Below are 16,569 nucleotides of genomic sequence, written 5' to 3'. Positions count from 1 at the left end.
GAGTACACTGATGGAGCAGACACAGGTTCACCACTTGTCCCTATGCAGATATTTAATACTTCCTGAGGCACCAAAGGCTGATAGGTTGGCAGTTCCCCTTGGAGCTGCTGACTATTTGTGGCAGGATACGGCCCCTTTTTAGACCTTACTGTCTATAGTAGCTACCACAAGGGCTTCATTACAATACTGACTAGACTTGCCCCATTGGCTGCGAGATGCTTTGTATGTCTTGAAGTTGTTAATATCATAAATACCAGTTAGTTTGTTTACCAGTTAGTTAGTTTCTTTATTAACAATCTCAGTTAATAAAGAAATCCTTCATTTGTCCACAAACAAGGAGAGGGCCAAAGTTAACGAGTTTCAACTAAAGATTCCAACTAGATTTCTGCACTTGTGACTCTTGGTTCAGACAACCTTACCATCAAGAGGCTTGTGAACACTTGTTAACGAGGCTGTCCTGTGCTGGACATTAATTTGGTGCTTTTGAGACTGTATCTCAGCAGGGAGCATCATCCTTTGGGAAATTATTGGGGAAAAGAGGAAAATCTGTTGCTGCCTTAGATTTAAAATATTTTAAGAGTAGAGTAGTAATTCAGTAAACTGAGGAGTGGGCTAATTTGTGTGATTATGTACAGCGATAGAATAATGGATAGGCTGTACTGACCTGATCTAGGAAAAGTTTATATTCCTGCTGCAATGAGAATACAGCAATGAGGATGTATTGACTGCTCCAGCAGGGATTTGCACAGCCTACAATCCACCAGAGTGCAACCCTGGTATATTTGTCATTTTACCTCCTGTTTCAGTGGATTGTGGGTGTGTGTCTGTAGCATAGCTAATGATTTCTCTTGCTGTAGATTTTAATGTTTTCAGTAACAAAGGTCTCTGGAGATGAGCAATAACCTTCAGTGTTTCGACGCGTATTCCAAAAGGACCACAATCTTGACAGTTGCAGTATGCTTCTGGCATGATAATGTTACCAGAACATTGCAAACACATTCCAGAGTGAAGATCACTGCTAACCTTCAAAACAGCTGTATTCTTTGCAATTAATGTGTGATGGTCAAAAACTAGCATTTGTTTTGCAAAACTATTACTGTTTTGCTCTATGTGCATGTTGGTAAAATTCCTCCTGAGATTATTCTTTCCAAGTTTAAATCTATGGGACAAAAATATTAAAAATACATTTCTAGAAATGTTTACTGTTGACACTCTATTTTTCCATCTCTCTTGATTATCGCCTTCTCTGCTGCCTTTCATCTAGATTATTTCATCCCCAGGTATGAGGTGGTTTGTCAAATGTAGCATGACCTTGACCAGCTTGATATATACATTGGAATTAAACAGCACTAACAGTAGTCACAGAGTTGTAGAACAAGTGAAAATTTAACAGTACTGTAAAGATTGTAAAATAACTGGCAAATTCACTCAGAATCAGAATCATGATTATTATCACTGACATATGTTGTGAAATATGATATTTTGTGGCAGCAGTACAGGGCAAGACATAAAAGTTACTATAAGTTACAAAAATAAATAAATAGTACAAAAGAGCAATAAGGAGGTAGTGTTCACGGATCATTCAGAAATCTGATGGCGGAGGGGTAGAAGCTGTTCCTAAAATGTTGACTGTGGGTCTTCAGGCTCCTGTACCTCCTCCCTGATAGCGCTAATGAGAAGAGGGTCCTTAATGATGGATGCCGCCTTCTTGAGGCATCACCTCTCGAAGATGTCCTCGATGGCGGGGAGGGTTATGCCTGTGATGGAGCTGGCCGAGTCTACAACCCTCTGAAGCCATTTTCGATCCTGTGCATTGGAGCCTCCATACCAGGTGGTGATGCAACCAGTCAGAATGCTCTCCACTGTACATCTGTAAAAATTTGCAAGAGTCTTTGGTGACAGACCAAATCTCCTCAAACTTCTAATGAAGTAGAGCCACTGGCATGCCTTTGTTGTGATTGCATCAATGTGTTGGGCCCAAGATAGATTCTCTGAGATGTTGAGATCTTTACACTCTTTATATTGAAAACCAAATTATCAGTCAAAAGTTGAAACAGCTCTGATTAAAGGACATGAACTATACATCTGTTGTAGCTCTTGATCTCATTATTAATAAATAAGATGAAATAACGTTGTCATAATTTTCTGAAAACTTATGACCTTGAGCTTGTTGTGACTGTGTGTTGACTACGAGTGATTAATGTCATTCAGAGGAATCTTGATTCATCCAATAAAAGAATGCCAGCTAGATTGTGAGGTTCCCTAATCAGTAACTGTCTACCAAGAACAGTAGATAAAAAGGTTGAGGATGATGAGTGGAAAGAAGGCAAACCTTGCATTTATATGGCATCTGCCATATTCCCTCTCAGGGTATCCAAATTCTTTTGGATTGCAGGAATCACCACATCTATAATCTATTTTACTAAAGCTGAATGAAGGTTAAGTATTGGTCATACCTCCAGAAATAACACGTCTACTCTTATTGAAAGAGCACACGGGTCAATGGTACGATCTCTTATTTGGAAAGTGCAATTTCTGATAACGTAATGCGTGTGCAGCACGAGATATTTGCCCTCGAGACTCCAGAACTGGACAGGCCTGTAAACTTCAGACTCAAAGATGGGACTGTGGCCTAGTGAACAGTGCCTGATTGTCAAGTCATTAAATTTTCAACTTCAAACTAATTATTGGGGCATATGATTTCACATTAAAATGACAGGTAGACCATTGGTGACTTGCCATGTTATGTCTAACAATCAGAGTAACAAAAAGGTGTGATATGTGTTATACACCTTACTAACACAAAGATATTGTGTTGGAATAGGTTCTAGAACAAGTTGCAAAGATGATTTATGTTCATTATACACAAAAAATTAAGAAGAGACTGGATACATTTCTAAGCTCCTCAAGGAATTGGTAATGCAAATATGAAGGGAATTGTTGAAACAAGATTGAATCCAGAACAAGAGCATAAAACCAGGAATCCAAGAGCAACTGGTCTTTCAAAGGAATTTCTTTTCCTCTTAAGAGAAGTGGATGGAAAGAATAAATTTGCAAGTCCATTATACTCATTGATATAGTAAACAGAGAAACAAAGGACTGCAGATGCACCTATTGTAAACAATTCACTTTGGATGCCCTAGTCTTTTCACATGTGAATGATTTACAAAAATAGGACAAGTTAAAGGACACCTTGAATCTTTTCTTTTGTCTGCCCAGTAATCTCTTGCAGACATGATACTTGGAATAGAGTATATGTATTGGAAATCTGGTGTCGGGCATGTGAACATCATGGCTTGTAAATTGATGTCAACTAAGTGTAATTAGGGCCTCCTTCCTGGGATGTTGGTGTTGGAGAGGAGGCTGATGTTGGGTTGCCTATGTTGGCAATAGATTCGGAGGATTTTGTGCAGGTGGTTTTGATGAAACTTTCCAGTGCGTTGAGGTTTCTGCTGCAGATTGTCCCTATCTCAGAAGTGTAGAGGAGGGCAGATATCACTGCTGCTTGGTGGACCATTAGCTTTGTGTTGGGTTAGGGGTCTTGATCTTCAGTATTATTTTTCTTAGATGTGTCAGCACTTGAAGAGTGAGGTGAATTTCCTCCTTAGTATCTGCTTTTATAGAGAGGTGGTGGCTCACGTGATATAGAAAGTGGTCCAGGATCTTGCTGTGGACCTTTATTGATGGAGGAGTGTGTTGTAGATTGGGGCAAATTGATAAAGGACCTGTGTTTTGCACATGTTGAGTCTAAGGTGCATACTCTCACATGCTTCAGTGGACATGTTGATTGTGATTTGGAGCTCAGCCTCCAAGTGTGCACTGCACATTCTTTCTGTGGGTTGCATTTTGGTGAGTGAAATTGGGGTGATCTTGGTTGGTTTTTGAGTGGAGGTGATGCAAGTTGGACAGCTATTCATCTGATCATCAGAAGTGAGGTGCAGCATTGCGTCTAGGATGATTGAGAAAAGTATTGGGATGATGTTGCAGCCTTTGTTAACAACAGTCTGTCAGTTGTGGACTCGTTGGTTAAGATAATTGCTTCCATGCCATCATGAAGCAGATGCAAAATGGAGATGAATTTCTGATGGCATCTCAATCTTTCTTGATGGACCGATTCAAAGGCTTTTTCAAGGTCAAAGGTGGCTAGGTATAATGGTTTGATGCTGCTCCCTGCATTTTTCTCAGAATTGTTGCATGATGAAGATCTTGTCCACTCTGCCTCTAGATGGACAGAATCTGCACTGTAATTTGGGGAGCAGCTTCTCTGCCAATAGAAAGGCAGTTTAGAAGGGCCCTGGTGATGTTTATCCCTGTGATACATAGCTGGGAGATCTGTCCTTAGTTACCGCTGCCAGATTTGTCTCATTTCTTCTTTGAGATGAGATATCTTTATTAGTCACATGTCTGCCAGATTTGTCTCATTTCTTCTTTGAGATGAGATATCTTTATTAGTCACATGTACATCGAAACACACAGTGAAATGCTTTTTTTGCACAGAGTGTTCTGGGGGCAGCCTGCAAGTGTTGCCACGCTTCCGGAGCCAACATAGCATGCCCACAACTTCCTCACCCCTATGTCTTTGGAATGTGGTAGGAAGCCCACACAGACATGGGGAGAACGTACAAACTCCTTACAAGCAGCTGCCGGAATTGAACCCGGGTCGCTGGCACTGTAATAGCGTTGTGCTAACCGCTACACTACAGTGTATGTATGTATGTTATTAATCCCTTGCTTAGGCACTTCGGGAGGGAGGGCAACAAAAATAATCTGATACAAATCACAGATTTTTTGGGCAGGTGGGAAAGAGATTGGAGAGGCACAATTTTAATCCCTATGATTGAATCATATGTGTCTGTTGACGGAATATAATCCTTTTGTCATCTTGAGTGTAATTAGTTCATGACACTACAGGAAGAAGTGTCACTTTAATTGAAGTTGATGTAATTTGATAAGTGGAGTTTAGGCATAGGATGGGTTGGAGAAATCTTTTGTTACAGTGTTGTGTACTTGCAGTGTTTCAATGTATAATCCACTGAACTGATAACATAGTGACCAATTTTGCAACAGTCACTTGCTTTCATGTTCCTATAGTATTGATCGCTATCTGGGCAACAGTAAACACAGTATGACCATGAAAGAGAGATCTGCCTGGTTAAATAATCAAACCCCAATCTGAACCACGATTGACCCATGGCCAAGCCGAGCCAGAGGACTTGGCATTGCAATTGGATCAAAATAATTATATTTTCTAATCATTTATGGAATTGCCCTCAGCTGTTTTATCAAACTACACATAAATTTGAAACATAATGTTTCAGAAACAGCCAAACATTTATTTTTAAGAAATCCTTTAAACGCTAGCCAATTATTCATACTGGGAAATTTTTGTTTACTTTATAAATTCAGTTTCTCATTTTCTTATGGCAGTTTCTATGCTGCTTTGATCTGTTAATTCTGAACTACATAGTTGGGAGACATTCAACAAACTTTGACAATGACTGGGCAATGGCTGGTTTCCAACCTTCAGTGCATGCTGGGCATCACCAGCTCCTTGGAATGAAAGGAAAATCAAATGAGGACACTGATCTACTGATTCCTAACATCAAGGAGCTCTTATAAAACTGAATTCAATGGGCATCAATGGGAAAACATGCCTGGCACAATGGAAACTGGCTATGGTGCACAGGACATCTTGGCAGAAGTTCCTCAGGGCGGAAGGTAACACCCAACCATCCTCAGCTGCTTTGTCTCTGACTTCCTTTCCACGATAAGGTCAGAGGTGAGGTTGTTCACTGATGATCGCACAATGATCAATTCTTTTTTATAACTTGGCAGCAAATCAAACCATTGATGCCTGCATGCAGCAAGACCTAGCCAGCATTCCTGCATGGGCTGATAGTTGGCAATAACAAAAGTGCCAGGCAATGGCCAACTCCAACATGAGAGATTCTGACCACTTACCCTTGATGTTCAATGATATCGCTGTGGCCAGCAGCCCAACATCAACATCCTTGGGAGGTCACCATTGACCAGAAGCGCAACCAAAGCAGCCACATAAATATTGTGGTGATTAGTAGATCAGAAGCTGGACATCCTCTGACAAGTAACTCTTCTCCTGACAACTGAGGGCCTTTCCACCATCTACAAGATGCAAGTCAGGACCGTGATGAAATACTTTCCACTTGGGTGAATGTGAGCTCTAATTGGTATTATTCGCTTGATTGTTACCCCATGACAAACACTCGATCCCTCCACCACCAATGCACTCAACAACTCTGACAGCATCTCCATGGCTCTCACCTGCTGCCGCCAAAAAGAACAAGAGCAGCAGGTACATGGCGACATCATGACATGCAGTTACACATCTGAGCTGCGCATCATCCAGACTTGAAAATATATCACTTGCCCTTCAACATTACTAGGGCCTAAATCTTGGAACTTTTCCCCAATGGCCTTAGGAGTAACTTCACCAGAAGGTCTGCAGAGATTCCGGAAGGTAACTCGCCACACCCTTCACAGGGGCAGTTAGAGATGGACAATAAATTCTTGACTTGTCAGCAATGTCCAGATCCTGCAAAATGAGTACATTTTTTAAAAAAAAGTTGGAGGATTTTTTTCTTTCCTTTTTGTCAGTTGTTATTAAGTTAGATCTAACAGCTGTGTTTTATAGGTGATTCCCCCTGAGTGATGCCCCATCAGGCTGCTGTGTTAATACATTGTGGAAGAGAGTTGTAAAAAGTAATTGTTTCCATATTTTCTCCAGAGTGGTTTAATGGCTGAATTTCATGACAACCAAACACTTGCTGTTCACATTGCTAATCTCCGAGTTGAGTCCTAAGTGTATATGCAGCTTCCCATCCAGTGCAATTAAAGCCATATCACTTTCTATTGAAAGGTAGTGGCTTACAGTTTCTGGAGTGCTTTCAGTATTGATTTCAGAGTTAAGCATCTTGGGTACAATCAGTTTCAAAAGCATCTGTATTTTCTTCATCCCATGTCTAAGAATTTGACTCCCTTCCCCCTCCTCTACACCATTAATGTTCTCTTCTCCCAGTGGCAGTAGAGCCAAATCCCATTCAGATATCAACTGGGCATGGTGTCCATTTCTTAATTTTCCAAAACACCCAAAAGTACCTTTCAATTACTCATAATATTTCTATTCCATTAAGACTTTAAGTAGCGCCCAATATTTCCACATCCCATGCTGCTTGCTCTCCCAACTGTTATGCCAATAACACCAACCAAAATGACCCACATATTTCCAGAAAATAACCTCTGCCACTCTATAACCTACCTGTGAGATCTTCTTTTGGATTCTGGACTTTAAGAAGAAAATGCGCGTATAATTAAATTCAGAGATGGGCAGACATTGCTTTGCAATTGTCAGAATTGAGCATTCCTCAATATGTTCCTATTGTTCCAGAAAACCTATAAAATACATTTAATTGCTTGCCTCCAGTCCTCTGCTAATGCAAGAGCTGCCACCAGGCAGATCTGGTCTGAGCAGGACACTATCAGCTCTCCATAGTTCAGGCTTTGTATTCATGGAACATTTGGGTCCAATTTCCCATGGGCCTTCCACTCACCTTTGTGAAGGAGATGGTTAAGTTCAGGGCAGAGCCACAAGGCACCTTGGTGAGTGGAAGCTCTTACTCTTTATTTTCTTGCTTCAACCATGCCCACTCCCCATTCCTGCTCAATTTTTGTCTGTCAGTTCAATTAAAATTAAGATCATGTGTAGATTTCAGATTATTTGAACTACGCAACTATTGGTGTTGACAGGTTCCATTAAACAGTGGCCAGTGCATTGAGTAATTGGGGAATTTGCTTGAGTGATCTTGAGCTTTCAGCAAAGTCTTTATTTCTTTTCAAATTAGAAATAAACTCGCTTCACCAATGGTATTAAACTTTGTTGCAGGGTGATTGGAGTAGATTCAGTTCAGCTTTTTGAGTCCAATTTGGAGGTTGAGGTGGCTGGCTAACCAAAAAGCAGTATCAGCACACTGCTGAGGTCTGGCGTTCAATGCTAATATGGTTTTGTGAAGTATGATGGATGTGAGCTTAAAAGCAATTCCATGTGCCTAATCTCGTCAGAGCTGCTAACCATTGGGTTGAATATGAACTTGAAATACTATCTGGAAACTATTCGGTGAATGATTTGATTTACAAAAGCTGATATTCTCCTCAACCTACTTGAAATAGAAATAAAATTCTAGCCATTAGTGTTTTATTGCAGAAACTGCAAGGTTGCATTGGTAAGATGAAGGTCCATCAACCCCAAATGTGAGCTCAGCAAGAGAGGTTAAATGGAACAACTAAGTTCTGACAAATGGTTGTGGGAAGTGAGGATTGGAAAAGACTCTCACTCTTGCCCCTATTTTTTGAAATGTGAATATTTCCTATCACAATGTGAGTGTGTTCTCAATTCACACATTTGTTTAGTTACCACAAGTAGATTCAAAACAGAACTTTCAGTTGTATAGAACCAACATAAGTAACAATTCAGGTGGAGCCATTTGGATCATCGTGTATATGCTGATTCTTGGCTGAATCAATTCAGAACCATTTCCATTGAGTTGCTTTCATCCTTGCACCTTGCACCTTTTTATGTTTCAGATGGTTACCTACTCTTCTCTAAATTTGCAGTAACATCTTCCTGAAATCCTCCTTTTGGTGTGCTCCAACAACTGAGTGGGCATGTTTTTTCCTAATGCCTCTCTCTATACTCTTCATGGTGATTTTCACAAGTTAGCTCCTTATTTTTGACTCTCTTTGAGAAGAGTTACAACCTATTTACATTGTCAAAACCTTTTAAAATTATTTTAAAATATCTCTTTTGCCCTAGTGGAAATGGTCCTTGTATTTCAGCAATGGACTCAGTAGAGTTCTTAATTCCTGGTATTTTGGTCCAGTATGGCTTTAATGTCTTTTGGCGAAAAATGAGCCCATACCTGAAAACACTTCAACTCTTATTCACCTGATGGTTTGTAGGAATTACAAATTATTTCTTGCTTCTTGTTCGTTTGTGTGGAAATTCTAGTGCAGCCAGATAGCTCTACCAGGTGATCATTGCTCTGGCATGCTAATGGAAGTGTTGATAGCGGGTCTGCTGCTGCAGATTGGCATAATGCTGCCATACAGGACCAAGTCTGGGTTCAGGGGTAGGGGGCAAGAGAGTTGGCTCTGAAGATTGGGGGGGCTTGGGGTTTCAGTTGGAGGGTAAGAAGCTATCTGCTTATTTGTAGAGCGGGGTTGGTGAAATCACTCCCAAACAGTAATTACCCTTTCTCAAAGGGTTGGTGTGTTAGAAGCTGGGCTTCAGTGAATCATGGATCTGTGGAGGGGTTGGGGGAATAGGGGATGGTGGTAGAGTTGGGGGAATAGGGGATGGTGGTAGAGTTGGGGGAATAGGGGATGGTGGTAGGGTTGGGGGAATAGAGGATGGTGGAGGGGTGCAAAGAATCACAGGCCAGAATGGGATTTACAGGGATTCCAATCCAGCCTTGCCTTAGTGTAACAAAGTTGTCCCAGAAGTGCCCAACAATTGTTACTTCCAGGACAACGTGGTGTAGATTTTCCTGCAAAAGGTGTATTGTGTGGGGAATGGCATCATCTATGCACAACTGACAGAAACTGCAGCAAACATGTAAACTTGGATCAGTCCAGGAAGTACCCCTTCAATTACTGCAATGATACAAAACAACCTGTCGGATGGGGGGTAGAATGCGTTATGCAATTGATTTCCAGGCCATTTTGTGTCCTGTTACTTAAAATGTTCACTGGCTTTTTTTTAAATGGATTTACTGTCCCTTTAAGGAATTTTCACTTCAACCATCAGTTTATTTTGTCCCACTTATCAGCACAAGACAATTGGTAAAATTGTTCTTTCCTCGTGCCAGCTGCTCCCTTCTCCCACCCCAAAATACATTGACACATTTCTCTGACAACTGAGAAGCTAGAATTGTATCCATAATCCTATGTAATTATACTGAAAAATTGAGAGCCCGAATAAAGATTGCTGTTGATACCTTTTAAAATTTTATCTTTCATATCTGTTGCTATTTTGCAGATTTTTTTTAATGACATGATCTGAGAAATTGATTGGAGGATCTAACCAATTGCAGAAGTTGAATTAAAATATTGATGAAATATTGAAGTAATCATTTAATGCAGGCATATGTTCCTGCTTAATAATAAATTAACATGCACTTTCTGAATTTAAGAAAACAAGTATGGGTCATGAGAAATGGAGTGGCAGATATTTTCCTGTGAAAGTACATTTTCCTGTAAATTTATTGAGTATGCTTAATCATCACCTGTATTATGCCCTTCTGAGGTTTATTTGCATGAAGTAATTTTGCCTGCTAATACTCAAGGCTTGCCTTTAAGTTCCTTAAAACATTCAAAAAAAAAAGTTCACTGAGTGATGCTTTTTGACTTCTGAATGTGAAAAAGGATATGAATGCTTGAAGGGAATATCAAGTTCACTTTACAAACCTGATGAATGCACCTTTTCACATTCACAACAAGCAAATTGAAAAGCTTTTTTGAAGGAGTCCCTACTACAGAGTATTATTTTCACTAATCACTGTTACGTGATGTGCTTGTAATGCTAGATTTAATTTTGAGCAGACTAATTCCTGAACAGCAGTTAGGATGATCATGTCATTGGTTTGGTGCACTTATTTAAAAGAAAACCCTTTGAGTTGGGGGCGAGATATATACACTTTGTTGTGTGATTCAATGTTTCTGAAATTTTGTATTCTTCTAAAGGAGGGATCTTGCATCCTTTCACAAATAGCATTTACCTGCATGCATCAATCTGTAGAATTGGATAGATTGAGGATAATTCTGATTTGCAGACAGAAGAGACTGCAGATGCTAGAATCTGGAGCAGAAAACAAACTGCTGGAGGAACTCCGTGTGTCAAGGAATAGTTGATGATTTAGGTTGAGACCCTGCATCAGGACTGAGAGGTTGAGGGAAGATAAACCAGTACAATGATCTGAGAGGGAGGCGTGAGATGGAGGCTGGTAGGTGAAAGGTGGAACTAGGTGAAGTGGGAGATGACGGGTAGATGGAACCAGATGGAGTGGCAGGGGTGGGGGGAAGTTTAGTAACAGAGGCTGGTGGGTTATAGGAAGAAACAGATAAGGAAAAAAATGGGCAGATGGAACTGGGAGAGGGAGGCTATGAGGAAAGTAGAGATGGAGGCTGGAAAGTGATGTGGAACCAGATAAGGGACGGATGATGGGCACTTGGAACCAGTTGGGGGAGAGGATGGGAAGGGTAGGCCAAGTGAGAAGAAGCTCAGGTGGATAGGTGTGTGAGTAATGAGCAGGCAGAACCAGATGGGGAAGGGTAATGAACCTAGGTAACACGGTGAAGGGGTGGGAGAAAATGCTGAAGGGGTGGGAGGGAATGGAAAAGGTGAACAAAGGGAGAGAGAACGTGGGTGGACTGGCATGAATGAGAAAGGGACACAGTGGGTATGGGTAACCTGAAACTGGAAAACTTGATGCTCATACCATTTGGGCTGTAGGCTCCCCAGGTGCAATATGAGGTGGTGTTCTTCTAGACTGCCTCACTGTGGCAGTAAAGAAGGCTGAGGGCAGACGGATCGGTGTGGGAATGGGGAGGGGAGTTGAAATGACATGCAACCTGTTACCCACTTGCCTCTGTCTCAAAGCTCTCCCCTCCTCCTCCTCCTCCACCTGGCTCCATCTGACCATCATCACCCACTCACCCAGTTCCACCTAACTCCTAACAGCCCTGTTTCTCACCTCTTTATACTGGCTATTTTCCCTCTATGCTCTCGGTGCTGATGCAGCATCTTGATCCAAAACGTTGACTGTCCTTTGCTTCCACAGATGATGATGATATATCTTTATTGGTCACATGTACATCAAAACACACAGTGAAATGCACCTTTTACGTAGAGTGTTCTGGGGGCAGCCTGCAAGTGTCGTCATGCTTCCGGCGCCAACATAGCATGCCCACAACTTCCTAACCCCTATGTCTTTGGAATGTGGGAGGAAACCAGAGCACCCGGAGGAAACCCCTGCAGACATGGGGAGAACGTACAAACTCCTTACAGACAGCGGTGGGAGTTGAAGTCAGGTCGCTGGTGCTGTAATAGCGTTACGCTAACTGCTACGCTGCCGTGATGCTGCTTGACCCACTGAGTGCCTCTGGCAGTTTTGTTAAATTCTGATTTGTCCTTTTATTGTTCACTAATGGTTGTGCTGTGGTCTTAAATTTTGAGGAAGCTTCCTGGAATGTCTGTATAGGTAGGCTTTTTGGAAGATACTACAAATTTCGTACAGTTAAAAGAACTGATGTTTTCTGGGGGGAAAATGTCAGTCTTGCTTCTTTCTACATACATGGCAATCTGGAAAACTCTCAAAAGCTGACCTTAAAGTACTTAACTAGCTAATGAAGTGCTTTTGGAGGTTCCAAAAGTGCTACATAAATGCAAGTCTTTTATGGTTGTATGGAAAACATAGATGCAGAAGTATCTTATCTACAGTGGGAGTTCAGATATTTTGAATCGTGTGTTATTTATACCATGTCCAGTTAAGGGGGCAAGTATTCTTGATAAGTAAACTTGTTTCAAAATAAAATACCTTTTGGTATATTTTGCAGTAAACTTGTGTAAAACCAGAAATAATACTGTACATTATGAATGGTGTATTCTTGTACCATTAAAACATCACATGAAAAGTCTAAGAGGCTAAGCATATTTGCATCCATACACCATGACTGAAAATTGTCACTTATGTGGTCCCGAATAAGTATGGTATGCTCTTTACATGCTTTGAAGAACATGGATGTGACACATAATTGTGGTGACCTGGTAGATGTTTTTTTTTGTTCACTGGCACTAAGTTACTCAGCTCAGTGGTAGAGTTGCTGCTGAGTCCCCTCATCTGCTGTCCTTCTTGTGATAAATCACCATTCTTTTCATTCCCCCATCCCTTATCACTTTAATTTCATTTTAATGCCTGCCCCAATATAAGCCACCAGATTCTTCTCAGAAAAAAAGTTCAGAACACATTGCTGCTCTGCATCTGGCCAATATGATGGAAAATATGCTACATAAATACAAGTTTTATAGTTGTATGGAAAATATAGACTCAGAAGTATCCTTCCTACAGTAGAAATTCAGAGATTTTGAATAATGCGTTATTTATAACTTCTCCATTTAAGGAGATGGAGGTGGAACCAAATTGGAAAAGCAATTGCTTGTGCCCAAAAACCAATATTTGCCATTTTTAAGCAGATAATGTGTGTACCTTGAAATGTTTAGTATACCTGTATCATGTCTATGATTAAGGTATATTAATCCTTACCAAGGACTGAAGCAGAGTATCCAAGACCTGTTTACTGGAGGATTATCCTACTTACCAAATTTCTTGCTGATAATAGTCACTGCTAGAAGGTTGAAGATTGGCATGGATCTTTCTCATAATCAATTGATATCTTTCAAATTGTGACTGAACACCTTGATTAGTTGATTAGAGGGAACCAGCATTGACTTGTTAAGGGTAGGCTATGTTGAGCAAAATAGGTTTGAGATGTTTAAACCTTTTTGGAGAGATGATCAACATAGTGGACATTGGTATGTTTAGGGATGATTTTTATATGGATTTCCAGAGCAGAAACAAAAGGAAATGTTTAAACTTGAACACAGCTCTGTGACAAGCACATACACACATCCTCTGGGTACAATACCAAGGCACACGTTCACTGATGGCTTTATGAAAATAACAATTTGATTTGTATTGTGCTATGTTTCGTTGATACCTAATATCCTCTTGGACACTTATTATCTGCCACTATAGTACAATTAAAATGGTTTGCGTTTACTAACCCTTTTTCTTTGTTCTTACAGAATTCTATGAACCTTCCTCCTGATAAAGCCAGATTGCTGAGACAGTATGACAGTGAGAAGAAATGGGAGCTCATCTGTGACCAGGTAAAGCCAACTCAAAATCCTCTTGGGTATATTGTAAGGTCAGGGAAAAGGAATGCCATATACAATACACATGAATATCTGGATGACCACCTTTACTTGCTGAATTCTCAATGATCGTTCTTACATTCAACACCAAACGTGTGTTTATAATCTTTGTTTATTGTGGCATCCATAGCTTTAAATATTTAATGGCTTAAATATATGTTTGTGATCCATTCTGCTTCTCATTTAATAATGGGGTATTGAATGGATGTGTTAGTGCTGTTGGTATTAAAGGGAATGGACATGTCTGTGTGCTGCATAGCTCCTGTTATGTAACCAAACAATAATTAATACTTGTGTATTTTGCTTACCCGCACACAATACAAAACAAAATCATGTTATCACGCGAAGGACTGGAAGAGATGTTCTTAAATAGTGGCAAAAAGTGAAAATTGTATTATATTTTTTAATGAATGCAATTTGTATTGATTAAAGAATTGGCTGTTTAACTGGAATAATGGGGATCTTCATTTCCATGAAGCTTTAGTAATATGTTTCCAAGTCGGGGTGTGTGATAATTGGTTTGGTGTTGTTTTATTTGACTTTTAAATAGTGGGAAGCTGTTGGTTTCTTGATATCATCTTCATGAATTTGAGCATAACTATACAATGCTCACAAATGCCTGCTGGTACAATGTGGAATGCAGAGAATAACTCAATTAAAAGAAGTTCATAAAGACATAATTCTAGAAAAAAACACATTCCCTGTTTTCCCTAAAAATTCAAAGGTGAAATACCCACCTTATCCAAGAATATCACTTAGTGGAATAGAACTGGAAGAGAAGAGTTTTATCTGCTCTGCATCATGTAACTTATTGCCATTATCATCTCATGGTAAAATCCACGCAGATTGCAATATCTTTCACAGCACTAATCCCATTACATCCTGGTCTTTCAAACAAAAATAATAATAAGTTGACTCTCCATCAACCTATAATGTCTGGGTTGTGTTTACAAATAGCCAGAGTCAGAGGAATGCTTTATAACTTGGTGATTTCTTGGGATGTGGGCATTATTATAGAGCTAAAGTAGATCATTAGAGGTCGTTAAGACGGAGATGAATGGTGACTGGTTTTAGTGCTTGGTAAACTGCTGAAATTGGTGGAGCCAATCAGGAAGATGTTGAAATAATCCAACAACAGCAAGAATGAGAGCGTGATTATCACAAAGGCTGAGATAAAGCCAGGTTGATGTATAAATGACCCTTCTTCTGAATTACTGTAACATTGTCCTGGGAAAGGATCTGAATTAGAAGGTATTATAACAGTTGTATCTGATATGAATCAATATTTAGATTCTGAAATTGGAGACCAAAGTGTCAAATTTGAAGGATCATTGGAAGAATAGAAAATCTTCTTGTAGGGCTATCATCTCATCCCTCAAAGAACCAGCACTGAAGCTGCATTGATATCATCATTCTATTTATTCAGAGTAGGTGTAGTGGACACAGAGGCTGAATGGCCAAGATGACAATTTGCAGTGTTACTAAGACCAAAAAAGAATGGCTGAAATTGTGGTCTTGTGTTTATCTCATATCAGATATTACATTTCATTGCTTAGGGAAAAAGAATCATTAAAATAAACAGTGGGCATTCCTGGAGTCTGAATTATACAAACAGTGAGTGACCTTCTGTCTTCAGCAGTTGTAAATAGTTCCAGTAAGGTGGATTTGCCTGTCTGGCACTATGATCTGAAAGATTTAAGATGGATTAGCAACTGATTATCACAATTGTTTTCTAGATCCAAGACAACTGTAGGCCACACATGGGTGACTAGTTGCGTAATATATAATCCCTTGCTATAAATGCTAGTTACTCAGTTGCTACCTTTCAGCTTTAACAGAATTTCACATACATTCCATTTTGTTGCATACTTTTTCTCTACTCGTCTTCTTCCTTTTTTTCCCCTATTCTTTCCCCTAAGGCTTGACTTCTTGCTACTGTTCCAGTTTCCATCCATCTTTTGGTATACATCCAAGTAGCTGTCTGATCATTTTTGAACCATGTTAGCAGGCGTTTAGCTAATCGGTGACTAGGAACAATCAAGAGCAGATCATGCCCTATGCAATAAGCACATTTTAGCGAAGGCCATTGGGCAGTGCAGACAATCAGATCTATTTTTTCCCTCCTAGTTCAGGGGAATTGAAATCAATTGTGCAACCCCTTCTATCATTTTAGCCAAGATAAGCTAAAAACACAGATCAGATTGGAAAAATTCCTTATGGCTATTCTGCTTAATAGATAAATTAACTCAGTTACTTTTGGTGTTCTTTTCTGGACTTGGAATGCTCTCTTTTATGCATTGAAAGCTATAATGAATCTGAGCAAGTGTTGTACCCAGTTCTTTAAAAGTGGTATCACTCTTGATGCAGTGAAAAGGAAAAATGATTGATTCTGCAGCAAGAGAGTTTATTTGAAATGGAGACCTTTTAATACAGCATCTATATAGCTCCAGCAGTCAGTTATTAGATTTTAGATCAGACAGGCTAGATTTGAAGATTATTCTTGATTTTTACTTCAACGTATGCGAGTTTTGGTAGGCTTAAACTCT

At 39.9% G+C, this 16,569-nt stretch overlaps 1 protein-coding gene across 1 annotated transcript in view; it reads left to right on the top strand.

The window, feature by feature from the left end:
* fmnl2a (formin-like 2a) overlaps window positions 1-16,569 on the top strand; it is a 199,709-nt gene that overhangs the window by 106,259 nt on the left and 76,881 nt on the right. Inside the window, 1 exon segment of the mRNA XM_052029894.1 lies at window positions 13,895-13,978. Coding sequence (XP_051885854.1) covers window positions 13,895-13,978 — 84 coding nt within the window.

This window comes from Pristis pectinata, chromosome 1 (genome assembly GCF_009764475.1).
Source record: "Pristis pectinata isolate sPriPec2 chromosome 1, sPriPec2.1.pri, whole genome shotgun sequence".
NCBI classification, from domain to species: domain Eukaryota; kingdom Metazoa; phylum Chordata; class Chondrichthyes; order Rhinopristiformes; family Pristidae; genus Pristis; species Pristis pectinata.
This window is presented reverse-complemented; position numbering and strand designations above follow the sequence as displayed.